General features: G+C 42.3%; 1 protein-coding gene and 1 long non-coding RNA gene across 3 annotated transcripts; one reads left to right on the top strand and one right to left on the bottom strand.

The window, feature by feature from the left end:
- The first annotated feature begins 3,227 nt into the window (after window positions 1-3,227).
- Window positions 3,228-6,657, top strand: LOC135559666 (uncharacterized). 2 transcript variants are annotated; one of them, XR_010458507.1, is made up of 4 exons: window positions 3,228-3,316; window positions 3,448-3,560; window positions 4,252-4,907; window positions 5,269-6,657. It is a non-coding gene; the product is annotated as an uncharacterized LOC135559666 (long non-coding RNA). The 2 variants fall into 2 exon arrangements; XR_010458506.1 differs by lacking the exon at window positions 3,228-3,316 and having other exon boundaries at window positions 3,472-3,560; window positions 4,252-4,573; window positions 4,725-4,907.
- LOC135559665 (piggyBac transposable element-derived protein 4-like) lies at window positions 4,385-6,027 on the bottom strand. The gene is made up of 2 exons (XM_065000238.1): window positions 5,073-6,027; window positions 4,385-4,924 (listed from the first exon to the last, which is right to left on the bottom strand). Exons 1-2 carry the CDS (start codon window positions 6,025-6,027, stop codon window positions 4,605-4,607), a joined length of 1,275 nt encoding a protein of 424 aa, XP_064856310.1. The 3' UTR covers window positions 4,385-4,604.
- Window positions 6,658-20,812: the final 14,155 nt, after the last annotated feature.

Below are 20,812 nucleotides of genomic sequence, written 5' to 3'. Positions count from 1 at the left end.
TATAGTTTATCGACAACGAGAGCTACTCGTTTCCCTTTTAATCTATTTTCCTTGAAAATTGGATACAGAACTTTACACCGTTCTGCAATTTCCTTCGGGAACTGGTCATTCATGATCATTTTAGTCCCAGCAAGTTTTTTACCTAGGCTTTTAACCATTATTTTATCTTTAAATGAAGGAAATTTGGCAACGATTGGGCGTTCATACCTCTCTGTCTGAAGCGGTGTACATGTCCGAGTTGAGTTTTGTTGATAGCTTCCCGTGGGATCTGAAGCACTGTAAGGAGGAACTCTTGAACTACAGATTCAGGAACTTCTCCTTCTTTCTCTTGGATCCCTGTAAGTACCAGCTTCTCTCTCATGGATCTAGTCTCTGTCAAGTTCTTCTCTCAGAACGGTCTTCTCCTTTTTAAGTTCATTCACTTCAGTTTCAATCCTATTGACTCTCACTTTTAGCTTGTTTGTTTCCTTCTCCATTGTTTCCTTCTGCTTTTTCATCACTCATCTCGAGGCTTGCCTTCAATTCTTTTATATCCTTACTGACTAATTCAAGTATATCTAGTTTGTCATTTATTGATTTTAACAGATCGGTTTCAACCTTTACCATTCCGGGTGGTGAAAATATTAAATTGTCTGTGTCTGTAGAGTCACGTTTTCGTTTTGAAATCGGTTCCCGTTTTACTTTCCGTCAGGTTTGGCTGTTGCTTGTTTTCATAATATTTGTCAATAAATATCTCTAGCCTTAAGATTTGTTTTGTGTTATTATCCAGATTGAAGGTTATCACCCACCAGATTGTGTAGTGCTAATATTTTAGTCTAACTTGCCGATATTGAATATTATGTTTTTATCTCGAGGTGCTCTACATTACTATGTTCAGTCCGCCATTACCTGTCTCAGTCCCGCACCTCCTCAGTCCTGAAAACAGAAAACTATTACAGTAGGTAACTTAATTGTTACCCAGAAATGATTTGATACTGATGTAAAAAAAAAGGTCTGCATTGGATTTGAACCCTTACCAATTATGCGTGATACAAAACCAGATGTATGAATAGCTAACAAAATGGCTACACAGACTATCTGCATTGACCATTTAATTTAATTTAAATGTTTGCACTGACACTATGCACAATCACAGGACTCTACACAATCACTCACACACACTCACATTGACACTCCAGCACACACACAAACCTAATTTGCTCACACACACACACACATTCATACTGACTCTACACACACGCATACACACTCAGATAAGATCATCATATACGCTGCCGCTACTCTGTTGATCATATATCCTGAGACCTAGTCACTTTTCCATTAAACATATCAACCTCTACCACTCCATTATCCCTGCACATTGTAAATATGGTATTGGCACTGAACCTGGAACTGACCCTGTACTGTGTTTAGCTTACTTCCTTTCCTGTGTTCTTCTTATTTCTATGTCTCATGTGTTTTTTCTACTTTACTATAGAGTATAATATTTGTACTACTCATATTGATGACTATATTGTTGGGAAACTTGTGCATATGACAAAATGTGAAACTTGAGATGCACTCTGTAACCAAGTTTCAATCCAACTATTTCCATGTGAACACAATCCTATTGTAGAAAAAGTTCACAACAGAAACATTGGATACAACAAAGGTTTTGCATTACATTTTGCCTGGAGTAGTAGTGGAAAAATGTGTCATACTTGAGTAAAAGTAAAGACACCTTAACCTCTTCGAGATAGGGGGCGCTCTTTTAATTTTTGGATAAAAAACGTTCCCGTTTTAAACAAGATATTTTGTCACGAAAAGATGCTCGACTATACATGAAATTGACAGCCTTGGAAAGACAAAACTCTGACGTTTCCAAAACTGCAAAGATATTATCTGTGAGTGCCCCAGAACTAATGCTACAGGCGAAACCAAGATGAAGTTTCATACAGGAAATGCCCCAGATTCTGAAGGCGCTGTGTTCCAATGTCTCCTTATATGGCTGTGAATGCGCCAGGAATGAGCCTGCGCTTTCTGTCGTTTCCCCCCATTGTCTGCAGCATTGTGACGTGTTTGTAGGCATATCATTGGAAGATTGACCATAAGAGACTACATTTACCTGGTGTCCCGCCCGGTGTCCTGTGTCGAAATTATTGCGTAATCTGTAGGTCCATGCGCGTTCCATTTCTTCAGAAGAGAAAGTAAACTGCCACGATGGATTTTATCGTCGATAGATATGTGAAAAACACCTTGAGGATTGATTCTAAACATCGGTTTGCCATGTTTCTGTCGATATTATGGAGTTAATTTGGAAAAAAGTTCGCGTTTTAATGACTTATTATTAATTTTTTTCCTTACCCAAACGTGATGAACAAAACAGAGCGATTAGTCGACACAAATAATATTTTTTTGTAAAAACGGAACATTTGCTATCTAACAGAGTCTCCTCATTGAAAACATCTTAAGTTCTTCAAAGGTAAATTATTTTATTTGAATTCTTGCGGATAGATTTACACAATCCTGGATACAGGTTTTTTTTCGAAGCTAAACGTGATGCAGAAAACGGAGCGATTTGTCCTAAACAAATAATCTTTCAGGAAAAACTGAACATTTGCTATCTGAGAGTCTCCTCATTGAAAACATCCAAAGTTCTTCAAAGGTAAATTATTTTATTTGAATGCTTTTCTGTTTTTTGTGGAAAATGTTGCATGCTGAAATAGAGGCATAATCCTATGCTAGGCTATCAATACTGTTACACAAATGCTTGTTTAGCTATGGTTCAAAAGCATATTTTGAAAATCTGAGATGACAGTGTTGTTAACCCTTTCATGCGTGAGTTCCAAATATCTCTAACGGTCGCCCCAGCGTGAGTTTTTTTATGCACGTGATGTTAGAATGTTCTCTCCATTCCAGAATGTGATTGATACGTAACAGTACATTTTATCCGCGCTGCCCTCAAACTAAAGCACGCAGCCTGTTTATATTTATAAGTTGTTTTAACTTCAATTTAAAATGATTTTCAAACAAGTTTTTATTTTCTAAAAACAGTTTGAATTTAGGTGTGTTCCGCCTCCTCATTCATTCACATAAAAATAGTCATTTTTACTTTTGCGGATAATTACATTTTTGGGACATTTCTGACAGGGACAAAATTCCCCAAGCACTTCCCAATTGTTTGTGCAGTTCACGTCTGCAGACATTTGCTCATCTCCCGTCAGAACAGGATCTGCACACGTGTTCACATTTTCTATTCCACATTTCTATTGTAGCGTACTGTATGTATAGAGCATAATATATTTGTGTATATTCTTTATCACCGCGGAAACGTGAGGTAACGTTACTCATTTTATAACCTTTATGATGTTATAGTCAATCGTGCTTATGTAGCCACATTCTTCTATTAGCTCTGTAAAACAATGCTAAATGCGTCAGAGAAGTATTATCTTGTGTTGCATTTTGAAGCTACCATGGCCTTATGACTCTCAAGTGGTGCAGCGGTCAAAGGCACAGCACATCAGTACTAGAGGTGTCACTACAGACTCCCTGGTTCAAATCCAGGCTGCGTTTCCATCAAAGTAAGTGCCTTATTACGTTATAATAGTTATAATAATAGTTTCCGTATGCCGTTTCTGCTGTAGCTGTAGATCATAATATATTCCTTATAACTGCGGACACGTGAGGTAACGTTACACATTTTATAACCTTTATGGTGTTATTGTCAATCATGCTTACCTAGCTACATTATTCTATTAGCTCTGTAAAACAATGCTAGTTGCGTCAGAAAACTATTAGCTTGTGTTGTATTTTGAAGCTACCCTGGCCTTATGACTCCCAAGTGGCGCAGCGGTCTATGGCACTACAGACACCCTGGTTCAAATCCAGGCTGTATCACACCTGGCTGTGATTGGGAGTCCCATAGTGCAGCGCACAATTGGCCCAGCGTTGTCCGAGTTTGGCCGGTGTAGGCCATCATTGTAAATAATAATTTGTTCTTACATTACTTGCCTAGTTAAATAAATAAAAAATATGACCATGGTTTGTTTATTTGGTCTATTCAGCATAGCTCTGTTCTGCCCTGCCTTGCCCCCTTGTGGAGCTCAAAAGTTAGTTTCTTACTGTTATAACTCAAATCTGTGATTTTGTCAATGCAATAAACTATTTTTTTTATAGCAGTGTTTATTATGTTACTTCTTTGTAGTATTGTTTTATTGCTATATCCTTATATTGTATTCTAATGAATAATTCCTCTTTATTCTGTACTTTCAGAAACATTATTTGCCAATATCATAACTGAAGCTGGACATCTTTGGAGCATAAGAATGAGGACAGCTTTTGTATGCTAACGTACACTCCTTAACAGTTGTACTGGATGAAAACACAGCAAGAAAACGCATGCCAATATGTAATATTCATCTATTTTATTGCAGTACTGGTAGTTATTTCAACAACTTGTTTTACTAGAGGACAAAAAACTGAATATGCGTAACCCATATTTAATATCCATGCAGTGACTGAACAACAACTGCATTTCCACCCCCATCTCTAAGGCATAGTATCATGGCTGGTCACCTGTCAAGTCACATGTCAGGTCAGTCAGTCACCTATTGCTGCAGATGTGCTCAATAATGCTTGAGTATGTGATACTCCTCAAAGCATGGTGAAATACATAGAGGTGTATCACAAGCTAGACACATGTATTTTGTCATCTTCCTCTGCTTACTTCTCCTGGCGCCAGACAGGCAGACTTTGCAATGCCTCCGTGTGCGACTACCTTGAGAAGCAGTTTGAGGGACTTTGCAGGGAAAATGTCGTGCAGTGAGGCGTAGGGGATTGTCTACAGCAGGACGACCCCCAGTGGATGGGCGCCGAGGGGTGTGGTGCTCCTCCAGCAGCTCTCTCATGAGGTTCTCTCTGTATTTTTGGTAGGTAATTACTTTACCTATGAGGGAGTGGGGAGGATGAGGAAAGTTAGAGGATGATGAGGCAGTGGGGAGGTGGGTGAGATATTGTCACTATAATTGCATAATGGATTTGTATGTGAACTGTACATCCAATTACAAAAATACCTTGTTCAGTAATCATCTCACCTGTTAGTTGGCGGTGAACTATGCTGCCGTTGAGGACAGCAGTGTCGATCAGATGGAAAAATATCTTCTTATACCACTTGTTCGTTTTCCGTGTGCATTCCACAAAGCTGTTTATCATGTCTGCCTTATCCACGGCCCCCATTTTGAGGTTATAATCAAGCACACAATCTGGTTTGATCTTTCTCTCTCCGGTCAGGTGGTCCACCTTCCCTGTGGCCGACATGGTTGCTGTATGGACAGTGGAGAGGACATGGACGTCTCGCTTGTCATGCCACTTTACTGCCAGCTGTTGACCGTTCTCTTGGAACTCCACCTCCCCTCTCTGCATCTTCCTGCATCCGAATGCCGGCATCCCCTTCCTGTTCGACCTGACTGTGCCACATGCCCCTGTGCTGTTGGAGAGCAGATGCTGGAAGAGTGTGGGACTGCTGTACCAATTGTCCACGTACAAAGTGTGTCCCTTGCCGAGATGAGGAGCCAGCATGGTCATCACCACGGACCCTGACACCCCAAGCCCATCATAATGTTTGATGTCAGTGGTGGACCCTGTGTAAACTATAATATCCTGGACAAATCCTGTCTTCACGTCGCACATGACAAAGAACTTGACTCCAAACCTGTGCCTTTTGGAGGGAATATATTGACGGAACGCCAGCCTACCTTTCCATAACATCAGGGACTCATCAATGCATAGGTCCTTGTATGGCACAAAGACCCGACCAAATGCTGATGTCAGGCTGATAAGAACATTTCTTATTTTGTATAACGGGTCACTTAGGATGGCAGTAGCATTGTTGACAAAATGCAGGCATCGCAGAAGAACTAGGAAGCGATCTTGGGAAAAGAGGGAGGCAAAGAAGGGAGTTGCAAACATAGGATCTGTGCTCCAGTATTCTCTTAGGGAGTTCTTCTTTACTATTCCCATGAGAAGGACTGTCACCAGGAAGGTATACATTTCACTAATTGTGGTTGTCACCCATTTAGCGAGTTTCCCCCTCACTCCTGGCTCTCTCTTCTCCTGTAGCTCTAAGGCATAGCGATTGGTCTCCTCAACTATCTCTCCCACCAGCTCCTCTGTGAGAAACAACTTGAAGCACTCTGCCTCAGTTGGAAATGGCAAGGGGCGTTGCACTCCAGACTGGGACTCGTCAAAGCAGACAGCAGGGCCAGGTGGGGTGAAATGACTGGTGGCCTTCCAGCTACCACAGAACTCCTGTACTTCATCCACTGTCGGCCTGCCTCCATCACCACCAGCATCTTCAAAGGGACCTGGTACTTCCTCAGTTGACAAGGGAAATTTAGATTCAGGGTTCTCAATGGCTACAAGGTTGAGGGGCAGCTCCTCACTGTCACTGTCAGAATCTGATTCCTGACTTTCATACTCAGACTCATTGTCAGAATTTTAAAAAATCTCCAGAATTTCCACATTTGTGAGTTGTCTCCTTTTGAAAGACATTGTTAAATGCTACAGTTTAGCTCACTAGCTACATACATAAACAACAACACTGAATGGCGCAGAGTGGGAGGTTACGTGGTTGACTGCCGGCACGCGCCACTTGTATCAATAAATCACTATCAGAAAATGTTTTGTGTGGTAATTATTTGTGTATTTACGATTTTATTCACGTGTTTTCAATTCTAGGTGACAACTCATGCATTCCGATTCTTGCACAGATTGTAATGGGCACATATTGTGTGTAAAATACTTTTTGAAGGTTGTACTGATTATGATGAGCTAAGCTAATTCCAGCTGTGTAGCCATGTTTGTTGACATACAATGCATTCTGGGATTCACGTCTGTTTGACCAAAGATGTTACAACAAAATGAGGTGAGTAAGAGTTCACAAATTTTTGAGGACTTCCGGAAGTTAATGGTGGGATGTGAACGACGGTAGATGACACACCCCTTCAACATGCATACTACAAACAGACCAAACTCATCTCGTCTTCTCTTATTATCTTCGGTTTCTGTGAGGAAAAAATGCATGGCTGCACGCTGAAACTAATCGTCGGATTACTTTCGATTTCTATGAAGTGTTTTACCTAGTTATTTCGATCAATGGTGAGCTCACCCGTGATGTGATTAATTATATATAGTAATTGCTATTAGCTCATTCATATTGTAGTTTACGTCAGCCGAGAGTTAGAAAATATGACTGCTTGTGTTGGGTCAATCTTTCGTCAGCGCTAGGACAAATGTAGCCTACATTTTTCCGGTTAGGATGATTGTTTTATGCTATATTTACTTCTGTGAATATCTGAACAATGCATCCAAAAATAAACTGCTGACATTCTGGACATAACTTTGTAAGGACTGTGTTTGTGTAAATAGTTTCTGAAAAAGTGTGGCCAGCTCAAACGCTGATTGTTGCGTCATTCGAAACTGCCGTTCTAAAGGAACATTCTAAACGAGTGTTCTAAACACACGGGTGTGATCGTACGCTTCAGGGACCACTGTAGAACGATCACACCCGTGTGATGGTACGTGTGAAAGGGTTAACAAAAGGCTAAGCTTGAGAGCAAATAGATGAATTTCATTTCATTTGCGATTTTCATGAATAGTTAACGTTGTGTTATGCTAATGAGCTTGCGGATAGATTTACACAATCCTGGATACAGGTTTTTTTCCGTAGCTAAACGTGACGCAGAAAACGGAGCGATTTGTCCTAAACAAATAATCTTTCAGGAAAAACTGAACATTTGCTATCTGAGAGTCTCCTCATTGAAAACATCAAATCAAATCAAATTTTATTTGTCACATACACATGGTTAGCAGATGTTAATGCGAGTGTAGCGAAATGCTTGTGCTTCTAGTTCCGACAATGCAGTGATAACCAACAAGTAATCTAACTAACAATTCCAAAACTACTGTCTTATACACAGTGTAAGGGGATAAGGAATATGTACATAAGGATATATGAATGAGTGATGGTACAGAGCAGCATACAGTAGATGGTATCGAGTACAGTATATACATATGAGATGAGTATGTAGACAAAGTAAACAAAGTGGCATAGTTAAAGTGGCTAGTGACATAAGAATGCAGTCGATGATCTAGAGTACAGTATATACATATGCATATGAGATGAATAGTGTAGGGTAAGTAACATTATATAAGGTAGCATTGTTTAAAGTGGCTAGTGATATATTTACATCATTTCCCATCAATTCCCATTATTAAAGTGGCTGGAGTTGGGTCAGTGTCAATGACAGTGTGTTGGCAGCAGCCACTCAATGTTAGTGATTGCTGTTTAACAGTCTGATGGCCTTGAGATAGAAGCTGTTTTTCAGTCTCTCGGTCCCAGCTTTGATGCACCTGTACTGACCTCGCCTTCTGGATGATAGCGGGGTGAACAGGCAGTGGTTTGGGTGGTTGATGTCCTTGATGATCTTTATGGCCTTCCTGTAACATCGGGTGGTGTAGGTGTCCTGGAGGGCAGGTAGTTTGCCCCCGGTGATGCGTTGTGCAGACCTCACTACCCTCTGGAGAGCCTTACGGTTGAGGGCGGAGCAGTTGCCGTACCAGGCGGTGATACAGCCCGCCAGGATGCTCTCGATTGTGCATCTGTAGAAGTTTGTGAGTGCTTTTGGTGACAAGCCGAATTTCTTCAGCCTCCTGAGGTTGAAGAGGCGCTGCTGCGCCTTCTTCACGACGCTGTCAGTGTGAGTGGACCAATTCAGTTTGTCTGTGATGTGTATGCCAAGGAACTTAAAACTTGCTACCCTCTCCACTACTGATCCATCGATGTGGATAGGGGGGTGTTCCCTCTGCTGTTTCCTGAAGTCCACAATCATCTCCTTAGTTTTGTTGACGTTGAGTGTGAGGTTATTTTCCTGACACCACACTCCGAGGGCCCTCACCTCTTCCCTGTAGGCCGTCTCGTCGTTGTTGGTAATCAAGCCTACCACTGTTGTGTCGTCCGCAAACTTGATGATTGAGTTGGAGGCGTGCATGGCCACGCAGTCGTGGGTGAACAGGGAGTACAGGAGAGGGCTCAGAACGCACCCTTGTGGGGCCCCCGTGTTGAGGATCAGCGGGGAGGAGATGTTGTTGCCTACCCTCACCACCTGTGGGCGGCCCGTCAGGAAGTCCTGTACCCAGTTGCACAGGGCGAGGTCGAGACCCAGGGTCTCGAGCTTGATGACGAGCTTGGAGGGTACTATGGTATTGAATGCCGAGCTGTAGTCGATGAACAGCATTCTCACATAGGTATTCCTCTTGTCCAGGTGGGTTAGGGCAGTGTGCAGTGTGGTTGAGATTGCATCGTCTGTGGACCTATTTGGGCGGTAAGCAAATTGGAGTGGGTCTAGGGTGTCAGGTAGGGTGGAGGTGATATGGTCCTTGACTAGTCTCTCAAAGCACTTCATGATGACGGAAGTGAGTGCTACGGGGCGGTAGTCGTTTAGCTCAGTTACCTTAGCTTTCTTGGGAACAGGAACAATGGTGGCCCTCTTGAAGCATGTGGGAACAGCAGACTGGTATAGGGATTGATTGAATATGTCCGTAAACACACCGGCCAGCTGGTCTGCGCATGCTCTGAGGGCGCGGCTGGGGATGCCGTCTGGGCCTGCAGCCTTGCGAGGGTTAACACGTTTAAATGTCTTACTCACCTCGGCTGCAGTGAAGGAGAGACTGCATGTTTTCGTTGCAGGCAGTGTCAGTGGCACTGTATTGTCCTCAAAGCGGGCAAAAAGTGATTTAGTCTGCCTGGGAGCAAGACATCCTGGTCCGTGACTGGGCTGGGTTTCTTCTTGTAGTCCGTGATTGACTGTAGACCCTGCCACATGCCTCTTGTGTCTGAGCCATTGAATTGAGATTCCACTTTGTCTCTGTACTGACGCTTAGCTTGTTTAATAGCCTTGCGGAGGGAATAGCTGCATTGTTTATATTCGGACATATTACCAGACACCTTGCCCTGATTAAAAGCAGTGGTTCGCGCTTTCAGTTTCACGCGGATGCTGCCATCAATCCACGGTTTCTGGTTTGGGAATGTTTTTATCGTTGCTATGGGAACGACATCTTCGACGCACGTTCTAATGAACTCGCACACCGAATCAGCGTATTCGTCAATATTTCCATCTGACGCAATACGAAACATGTCCCAGTCCACGTGATGGAAGCAGTCTTGGAGTGTGGAGTCAGCTTGGTCTGACCAGCGTTGGACAGACCTCAGCGTGGGAGCCTCTTGTTTAAGTTTCTGCCTGTAGGCAGGGATCAGCAAAATGGAGTCGTGGTCAGCTTTTCCGAAAGGGGGGCGGGGCAGGGCCTTATATGCGTCGCGGAAGTTAGAGTAACAATGATCCAAGGTTTTACCACCCCTGGTTGCGCAATCGATATGCTGGTAAAATTTAGGGAGTCTTGTTTTCAGATTAGCTTTGTTAAAATCCCCAGCTGCAATGAATGCAGCCTCCGGATAAATGGTTTCCAGTTTGCAAAGAGTTAAATAAAGTTCGTTCAGAGCCATCGATGTGTCTGCTTGGGGGGGGATATATACGGCTGTGATTATAATCGAGGAGAATTCTCTTGGAAGATAATGCGGTCTACAGTTGATTGTGAGGAATTCTAAATCAGGTGAACAGAAGGATTTGAGTTCCTGTATGTTTCCTTCATCACACCATGTCTCGTTAGTCATGATGCATACGCCCCCGCCACTCTTCTTACCAGAAAGATGTTTGTTTCTGTCGGCGCGATGCGTGGTGAAACCCGTTGGCTGCACCGCCTCGGATTGCGTCTTCCCAGTTAGCCATGTTTCTGTGAAGCAGAGAACGTTGCAGTCTCTGATGTCCCTCTGGAATGCTACTCTTGCTCGGATTTCGTCAACCTTGTTGTCAAGAGACTGGACATTGGCAAGAAGAATGCTGGGGAGTGCTGCGCGATGTGCCTTTTTTCGGAGTCTGACCAGAACACCGCCTCGTTTCCCTCTTTTTCGGAGTCGTTTCCTTGGGTCGCTGCATGCGATCCATTCCGTTGTCCTGTTTGTAAGGCAGAACACCGGATCCGCGTCGCGGAAAACATATTCTTGGTCGTACTGATGGTGAGTTGGCGCTGATCTTATATTCAGTAGTTCTTCTCGACTGTATGTAATGAAACCTAAGATGACCTGGGGTACTAATGTAAGAAATAACACGTAAAAAACCAAAAAACTGCATAGTTTCCTAGGAACGCGAAGCGAGGCGGCCATCTCAGTCGGCGCCGGAAGTTCATCATTCAAAGGTAAATGATTTTATTTGAATGCTTTTCTGGTTTTTGTGAAAATGTTGCCGGCTGAATGCTAACGCTAAATGCTACGCTAAATGCTACGTTAGCTATCAATACTGTTACACAAATGCTTGTTTTGCAATGGTTGAGAAGCATATTTAGAAAATCTGAGATGACAGTGTTGTTAACAAAAGGCTAAGCTTGAGAGCAAATAGATTAATTTAATTTCATTTGCGATTTTCATGAATAGTTAACATTGCGTTATGGTAATGAGCTTGAGGCTGTAGTCACGATACCGGATCCCGGATGGCTCGACGCAAGAAGTTAATAGAAAATCACTCAAGTAAAAGTGAGTCACCCAGTAAAATACTACTTGATTAAAAGTCTTTGGTTCTAAATATACTTAAGTATCAAAAGTAAATGTAATTGCCAAAATATACTTAAGTATCAAAAGTAAAAGCATAAATAATTTCAAATTCCTTATATTATGCAAAGCAGAAGGCACCATTTTCTTGTTTTTAACATTTATGGACAGCCCGGGGGCACACTCAAACTTAATTTACAAACGATGCATTTGTGTGTTTAATGAGTCCACCTGATCAGAGGCAGTAGGGATGACCAAGTGTTTCTTGATAAGTGCATGAATTGGACCATTTTCCTGTCCTGCTAAACATTCCAAATGTAATAAGTACTTTTGGTTTTCTGGAAAAATGTATGGAGCAAAAAGTACATTATTTTCTTTAGGAATGTAGTGAAGTAAAAGTAAAAGTATTTACACCACTGGCCGAGCGTGTATCCTTGAAAGAATAGCACAAAGATTGTCATAGATGAGAATTCATATTATTCCCTCTTTTTATTGAAGATCCCTCCTGACGAAAAAGGTTGATAGGGTTTTCAAGTATACTATTCCTTATGGAGTGCTACAATCAGTGTGTACCTGTTGCACTGGATAGGGGACTGACCTGTGGAGACTTGACACCTGTTCAGTGACTCACAGATTAATAACATTGAACGGGGTCAACAAGGGGTTAAAGTCCATTTCGCAAAACACCAGATTAAATTCAATTTTCAGGGTTTGCACTCTTGTATGACAATTCTTGTAATTTTTGAGAGAAATTGAAATTGAGCACGAGGAATAATTGCTATTGTCTTTTACCAGAATGCTGTGCTGTGCAATGTGAAATTAGAGAGCCATCTATTGCTACAGTTTCCTGAACATTATAACAAAGATTAAACATTATCAAAAGACAAGATTCATTGTAATTATAGTACTACAATAGGTTTATACCATTTTTTGTAATAAGTAGGCCTAAGCATTGGGTAAACATTTTTTGTAATTAGTAGGCCTAAGCATTGGGTAAACATTTTTTATAATTAGTAGGCCTAAGCACTGGGTAAACATTTTTGTAATTAGTAGGCCTAAGCATTGGGTAAACATTTTTTGTAATTAGTAGGCCTAAGCATTGGGTAAACATTTTTTGTAATTAGTAGGCCTAAGCATTGGGTAAACATTTTTTGTAATTAGTAGGCCTAAGCATTGGGTAAACATTTTTTGTAATTAGTAGGCCTAAGCATTGGGTAAACATTTTTTGTAATTAGTAGGCCTAAGCATTGGGTAAACATTTTTTTGTAATTAGTAGGCCTAAGCATCGGGTAAAAAAAAAATGTAATTAGTAGGCCTAAGCATTGGGTAAACATTTTTTGTAATTAGTAGGCCTAAGCATCGGGTAAACATTTTTTGTAATAAGTAGGCCTAAGCATCGGGTAAACATTTTTTTTGTAATTAGTAGGCCTAAGCATTGGGTAAACATTTTTTTACATTCTATTGTGCTCAGCTTGATACCTTTTGGAAAATGTAAGAGGACACATTATAGTAACTTGCAAACACTTAGTAGTTATTACCTTGATAAATCAAAGTAGTGTTCTCCTCTGGTAGATTCAAACAAACCAACATTGTAAAAGTGAGTGGAACCTATTTTCTTTGGACACAGAGAAGCCATCCTGTTTCCCTCTACTTCATACATGTTGTATTGGGTCTTTGCTTTGAAGCCTTGGTGGTGGTACAAGATAAGAAGTGCCAACCTTAATAATAAACGTAAGAGTGGTGGCCTCATATCATACAGGGATCAACACCAAACACGGCAAACATTGGGGAAGCACCTTGTACCTTGAAGTGAATACCAACTCTGTACGTTGTTATATCACTGAATATGTCTGGAATTAACATCTTCACATGGGCCTTGTGTAGAAATATTTGATCTTTCAAGATTTATGCAATTGCAGATTTTTGAATGGTGGACATAACGAGGATTTCAGACACATTGGGTAGTAAACATAGTGGTTGCTGTTGTTGTGGAAATATCAGATGGAAACGGGAAATGGAGACTGACTAGAACCTGGGGATATTTGAAAATTGTGGTTTACAATGATATAGGTAAATACGATTTATGAGTGACATGGATATTCACTTGCAAAGTTAACCCATCATATGGAGCATTAGTGTGCTGTTGACGGAAACATATCATCATTTGTCAGATAAATGCCACAAAATTCAATTCAATAACTTGAAATGAATCAATTACATTTATTCCACGCAACAGTGTTCCAATTTTTCATTCATCACCTCTCAGTAAGAATAATGTCTATTTTCAGCCAACCACCCATGTGAGTACTTTTTACAAATTGTGATTTTGTTCAATATACAGTACATGTACTATATTTAAAAGTGGCTTTCCAAATGCAATAGTATTGGTTCTGGTCAAATCCTTCATATTACCTGACTGTCCCCACTCCCATTGGATGGGTCAAATCAAAGATGATGATGTATCATTGTCCCCAGGGAATGTGAGGCGAGTCCCTTTACCATGACATTCTCCAGTCACACCGGAACCCTCAGAGTTAGTTTCTCGTCAAGGAGAATTACACAATCTGCAAATGCTTCAATAGGCTCTGTGTCTATAAAGAGTGGAAGTGACCCTGAAAATGATTGGCTTTTCTCCCCTCGTTACTTGCGACTATGGGTGCCATATGAACTCTACAGAATAATGTGTGTTAGAGGTTAGAGATCTATTTACTAAACCTGGAGGGTTTTGCATATTCAGATCATGGCAAACAGTCTGGACTGTGAAATAGGAAATATTTGAGTCTAAATAAGCAGGAGTGAGTACATTCTTGAAGAACTCCACTGAATGGCTCCACTGAGTGCTGGCTTTCCACTTGAGTATGTCCATCAAATAGACTATTCCAGATTGGGTTTAGCGTGATGGAGAGTACTAATTGAGGTTTGAAGGGTATGCACAAGCACTTCAGAGCCATTTCTGCTTCAAATCAGGGGATAAACACATCAAAATCCTCTCCAACAAAACAGACATACCCAAGTCAATCAGAGAGGAAAACAAACCGGTTCATGTTCTTCTCTTCAGACAATGGAACACACAGCCTCCAACTTCCAGTGGGTTTGGAAAACATCACATGCTAAAACCTAGGTCTCAACCAAACACTTCAAATCAACTTGCACATTTTCAAATATTGAATGTGATTCAGGGCTATAAATCATTATCATTGTAATGCTCATCACAATGTCATTTATTTTAGTATGGCAATTTCAATCCTAATAAAATACACACTCCAAAATGACATGGAATAACAGTTGACACATTCTGAACTTGACAAACGATCAATCTTTTTCAGTAAAAAATAATTGTGGTTTTCTCATTAAAACATTTTTTTATTCATTTTATTTAACCACACGGTATCTTGAGGTGTGAGCCTTTCCCTCAAGAGAGCTGGCAAGACAACCAAGGATGCCTTACACAATGAAAACACATGAACATGGTTTTGTTAGATTTGAATCCAGCATATTTGAATCCAGCCCACTGTGCTTGATATAGTTATGCACATCTAAGTGACTGATGTAATTGTCACGAGTTGACGCTGGAGAGACACGGAACGAGACGGTGACAGCGTCAGCAAACAGATAACACAGACAAAAAACAATGAATGCAGCAGTGAGGAGCAGAGCAAGGGAACTGACAAATATAGGGGAGGAAATAAACAGATGATAAGTGAGTCCAGGTGAGTCCAATATCGCTGATGCGCGTGATGAGGGAAGGCAGGTGTGCGTTATAGATGATAGGAGTGAGTGATGCAGGGCAGCCTGGCGCTCTCAAGTGCCGGGGGGGGCAGAAGTGACAGTAATAGCAAGGTTCAAGTCACAGCACCCTGGATCAAACAGTTCTCACACTCTCTGAAAGGTCAAATGTTAACCCTGTAAAAATACTAGTGTAGACTCTCATACATTACGTGGTCATAGTAGCAGCTCAGGTGTACGGTACCGTGTGTGTCATGTAACGGGTGTCATGCTGTGAGAGCAGTTGTCCAGGACACATTGTACTCATCATGGAAAAGCTCTACACTTCAGCGCCTGTAAGGGATTTTTACCCTATGTGCACACAAGACACCACAGGAAACTTCTTTGATCAGAGGTCAGTTTGTTTAATAAGGATTGCAGCACGTATTGCAACCCGAAGTATACACTTACAGTAATTTGCAAGTAACACACTCAGTTCTCAAGATGGTGTTTTCCCTTTTTATCCCCTACCATGGTTCAACCCACCCAGGGTGATGTCCCTTAACTTGATGTCATGACGTTGGCCTCTTTGGGTATAGCAAGCCCATCCCCCTCTCCCTGCCTCCCCCTTTCCTCCTTTAACTAGATTCCTGTGGTCAGATAGACATCGTAAATTCCTGAGAATCTCCTCATGGACACACAGTATAGAGAGAGTAGATTTTCATGGAGAACAAAGGAAATCCTTCCACCTCACAAAACGTGAGGTACGAACAAATTTCATGTTCCGGAGAAAGTATAGGTATGATCCATTAGGATGACAAAGGTTGTAGACCATTGCTGAATCTTTTAACCATACCACGTGGTTAAACTCTTAGACTATCGATACCGACAGAATAAGAACAAGTCTTTGATATTAATTACTAGTCTGCAGCTAGGAATTCGGTATCATTGAACGCGAAGAATGACAACTGCCGAAAACAACCATTCTATAACAAATGTCACTCTGAACAATCCCCTCTAACCACAACCGAGAGAGAGAAGGAGAGAAACGGACAATTCTCCAAAAGAAATGAACTTTTCACCAGCGATCAAGACGACACACTGATCGTAAATATATATATTGATTGCAATTGTTCCCGAATGAGTGAGCGTTCATGTGCAAAGGTTATGCATTTCAATTGTTATAATTATCACTCTGTAGTGACTTCTTAGTCGACCCCCACTTCCCCTTTTGTCTAACAAGCCGCCATGCCGGTTTAGCCCACTAAGGCCCATTCTCCTATCATTTCATGTAACCACATTTACCTTGTTTGTTTATGCATTTCTGTGAATGACTTAGTAATAAATAAATGATTTAAGACAATTGATGTATGGATGACTCATAGTGAAGACTGGGTTTGTGCAGATAACCAACAATTTACGACTTTTGGAATGAGACTAACGTGAGGTAAAGTAAATAATTAATTAATTCGAAGACTAATTGATCAGATAAAATATCTGAAAAGTTATTTTAGGAAATGATAACTTTGTAATCTTAATACTTTCCTTGTTGCCCCGACTTCCTAGTAATTACGGTTACATGATTAATCAGTCTAATCGCATAAAAACTATCAGTCTTCAGTTAATGATAGTTACATTTACATTTACATTTAAGTCATTTAGCAGACGCTCTTATCCAGAGCGACTTACAAATTGGTGCTTTCACCTTATGACATCCAGTGGAACAGCCACTTTACAATAGTGCATCTAGGTCTTTTAAGGGGGGAGAAGGATTACTTTATCCTATCCTAGGTATTCCTTAAAGAGGTGGGGTTTCAGGTGTCTCCGGAAGGTGGTGATTGACTCCGCTGTCCTGGCGTCGTGAGGGAGTTTGTTCCACCATTGGGGGGCCAGAGCAGCGAACAGTTTTGACTGGGCTGAGCGGGAACTGTACTTCCTCAGTGGTAGGGAGGCGAGCAGGCCAGAGGTGGATGAACGCAGTGCCCTTGTTTGGGTGTAGGGCCTGATCAGAGCCTGGAGGTAGTGAGGTGCCGTTCCCCTCACAGCTCCGTAGGCAAGCACCATGGTCTTGTAGCGGATGCGAGCTTCAACTGGAAGCCAGTGGAGAGAGCGGAGGAGCGGGGTGACGTGAGAGAACTTGGGAAGGTTGAACACCAGACGGGCTGCGGCGTTCTGGATGAGTTGTAGGGGTTTAATGGCACAGGCAGGGAGCCCAGCCAACAGCGAGTTGCAGTAATCCAGACGGGAGATGACAAGTGCCTGGATTAGGACCTGCGCCGCTTCCTGTGTGAGGCAGGGTCGTACTCTGCGGATGTTGTAGAGCATGAACCTACAGGAACGGGCCACCGCCTTGATGTTATTTGAGAACGACAGGGTGTTGTCCAGGATCACGCCAAGGTTCTTAGCGCTCTGGGACGAGGACACAATGGAGTTGTCAACCGTGATGGCGAGATCATGGAACGGGCAGTCCTTCCCGGGAGGAAGAGCAGCTCCGTCTTGCCGAGGTTCAGCTTGAGGTGATGATCCGTCATCCACACTGATATGTCTGCCAGACATGCAGAGATGCGATTCGCCACCTGGTCGTCAGAAGGGGGAAAGGAGAAGATTAATTGTGTGTCGTCTGCATAGCAATGATAGGAGAGACCATGTGAGGTTATGACAGAGCCAAGTGACTTGGTGTATAGCGAGAATAGGAGAGGGCCTAGAACAGAGCCCTGGGGGACACCAGTGGTGAGAGCACGTGGTGAGGAGACGGATTCTCGCCACGCCACCTGGTAGGAGCGACCTGTCAGGTAGGACGCAATCAAGCGTGGGCCGCGCCGGAGATGCCCAACTCGGAGAGGGTGGAGAGGAGGATCTGATGGTTCACAGTATCGAAGGCAGCCGATAGGTCTAGAAGGATGAGAGCAGAGGAGAGAGAGTTAGCTTTAGCAGTGCGGAGCGCCTCCGTGATACAGAGAAGAGCAGTCTCAGTTGAATGACTAGTCTTGAAACCTGACTGATTTGGATCAAGAAGGTCATTCTGAGAGAGATAGCGGGAGAGCTGGCCAAGGACGGCACGTTCAAGAGTTTTGGAGAGAAAAGAAAGAAGGGATACTGGTCTGTAGTTGTTGACATCGGAGGGATCGAGTGTAGGTTTTTTTCAGAAGGGTGCAACTCTCGCTCTCTTGAAGACGGGAGGGACGTAGCCAGCGGTCAGGGATGAGTTGATGAGCGAGGTGAGGTAAGGGAGAAGGTCACCGGAGATGGTCTGGAGAAGAGAGGAGGGGATAGGGTCAAGCGGGCAGGTTGTTGGGCGGCCGGCCGTCACAAGACGTGAGATGTCATCTGGAGAGAGAGGGGAGAAAGAGGTCAGAGCACAGGGTAGGGCAGTGTGAGCAGAACCAGCGGTGTCGTTTGACTTAGCAAACGAGGATCGGATGTCGTCGACCTTCTTTTCAAAATGGTTGACGAAGTCATCTGCAGAGAGGGAGGAGGGGGGGGGAGGGGGAGGAGGATTCAAGAGGGAGGAGAAGGTGGCAAAGAGCTTCCTAGGGTTAGAGGCAGATGCTTGGAATTTAGAGTGGTAGAAAGTGGCTTTAGCAGCAGAGACAGAGGAGGAAAATGTAGAGAGGAGGGAGTGAAAGGATGCCAGGTCTGCAGGGAGGCGAGTTTTCCTCCATTTCCGCTCGGCTGCCCGGAGCCCTTAAGACACGACATTGAATACCATATAAGTTCATTATCCGTTGCTAATACAAAGTTGTCTCTGCTAGGTGGAGTTCAGTTTATTGTGTTATTGGCAATTAATTTCCCAATCTTTCTTCCTCTTATTGCTATCATGTGCTAGAAGTAAGACTGGAACATAGCATCAACAGGAACTCTTAGTTCCATTTGTCTGTTTCCGAAAGTATAGTTTCAACGAACAGGCATATGACTTTGTACAGTTGACCTCTTCGTGCACTTGCAAGGTGTCTACCACTGATTGTTAATCTCAAGCAAAACATCAATCATTGTACTTTTGTCATCACGGGTGTTCCTATAATGTACAGATATTATAGAATTCCTTTCATGCCTTCATAGGACACTGAACAGCGGGGAGCAAGAAGACTGCTATTGGGGGGGAGTGAGGAGACTGCGATTGTGAATCAATGGAGAATTTCCCACTTGAGGATTGATCTCTTTGTCTCCCAAGAACACATAGATGGAGCTACTGAACTGACTTCCACACACAAAGTTGGCCTCTTGATGGGCTAACCCTACACATGCTGTGTAAGGAATTACAGGACAATAGTGAATCCTGTACCACATCATTCAACACGCACTCTGATGGGGATGCTAAACACATGGGTAGATTGAGGTTGGGCCAAGGCAGGATGGAGATGATTCACTTTACCACCACTGGATTTACCATAGTAATTTAAATCAATACAGAAAACATGCAAAGATCTGACTGGAATTCAGAATGAACAGCATCCATTTTCTTTTGCCAGGTGGTCTCGTTAGCACCCTGATCATGTTGTATACGTCAAACCCAATCTATATTGTATTTCAAACCCCCTATTTAACACAAGTGCTTACATTTCATGAATAAATATACAGGCTATCTGTACCCTGACACTGTAGACGCTTCCGGAATGCAAGAGATACAGGGGATCATCTTCGAACACAAGTTAATAATGTCTGCCAGACAACACAAGTGGAACGAGGTGATTACTCTGACACTGGCAGGGCCCTAGATAGCATTTGTGTCTCTGTGAGGTGTTATTGAAGTCTCAAAGTCAGGTCTGCATCCTAGGCAGGCTAAATGATTCCTGTTACTATGTCTAGTACATTTGAGGCCTATTTTTGTAAGACAGAAAATGATGATTTTATTTCTTTGACATTGCATAGTAATGGTTGCTTCATGTTACATTGCACAGTTTCATAAAACTAGGGTTCCGCATGACTTCACAAGTCATTATCTTCTCGAGTTAATGGGATTTCTGCTGGAACACAGACAGGAAGAGAGAAATTCTCATTTCGGGCAGTTTTATAAGATACATATAGAACTTGTCCAGATTGAAAGGTAGTGCCAAGATTCTTGGTGATGTTTTGAGTTGAAACACTTTATAGACACTTATTTTTTATAGACCACACACTTGAAATGACAATTTAGTGATAGAACTCCTATCAAATAAGAGATTAGACAATGCTTGATATTACATGTTTTATTTTCTATCTCCCTCCCCCCACTCTCTGACCTTTTCAGCCTACTTGAGTATTTCATATCTATTGCTTCTGATATTGTTATGTAGCCCAGACGGTTGTCTCTTTACAATTGTATTTGACATTTGAATTGTCCATTTTTAATAATATTCTATATATTCCCTGTTAATATGCATTGACTCCCGATTCGCCAGTCTCTAATCAACCATCTGCCTGCACCTGTTGCACCTGTTACTCACAGCAGGTGTGTCTTCTTAAGTACATGTCTTCTTACTTTGCTTGTACAGC

This window comes from Oncorhynchus nerka, linkage group LG14, assembly GCF_034236695.1.
Source record: "Oncorhynchus nerka isolate Pitt River linkage group LG14, Oner_Uvic_2.0, whole genome shotgun sequence".
NCBI lineage: Eukaryota > Metazoa > Chordata > Actinopteri > Salmoniformes > Salmonidae > Oncorhynchus > Oncorhynchus nerka.
The sequence above is the reverse complement of the archived record's forward strand: the minus strand, read 5'-3'. Positions and strand labels throughout refer to the sequence as shown.

Bases quoted from the DNA above. Each gene is read 5' to 3' on its own strand.
- LOC135559665 (XM_065000238.1), bottom strand. From the start codon at position 6,027: ATGTATACCTTCCTGGTGACAGTCCTTCTCATGGGAATAGTAAAGAAG. The intron at 4,925-5,072 runs GTGAGATGATTA...ACTCCCTCATAG, and splicing joins AGTTCACCGCCAACTAACAG to GTAAAGTAATTACCTACCAA.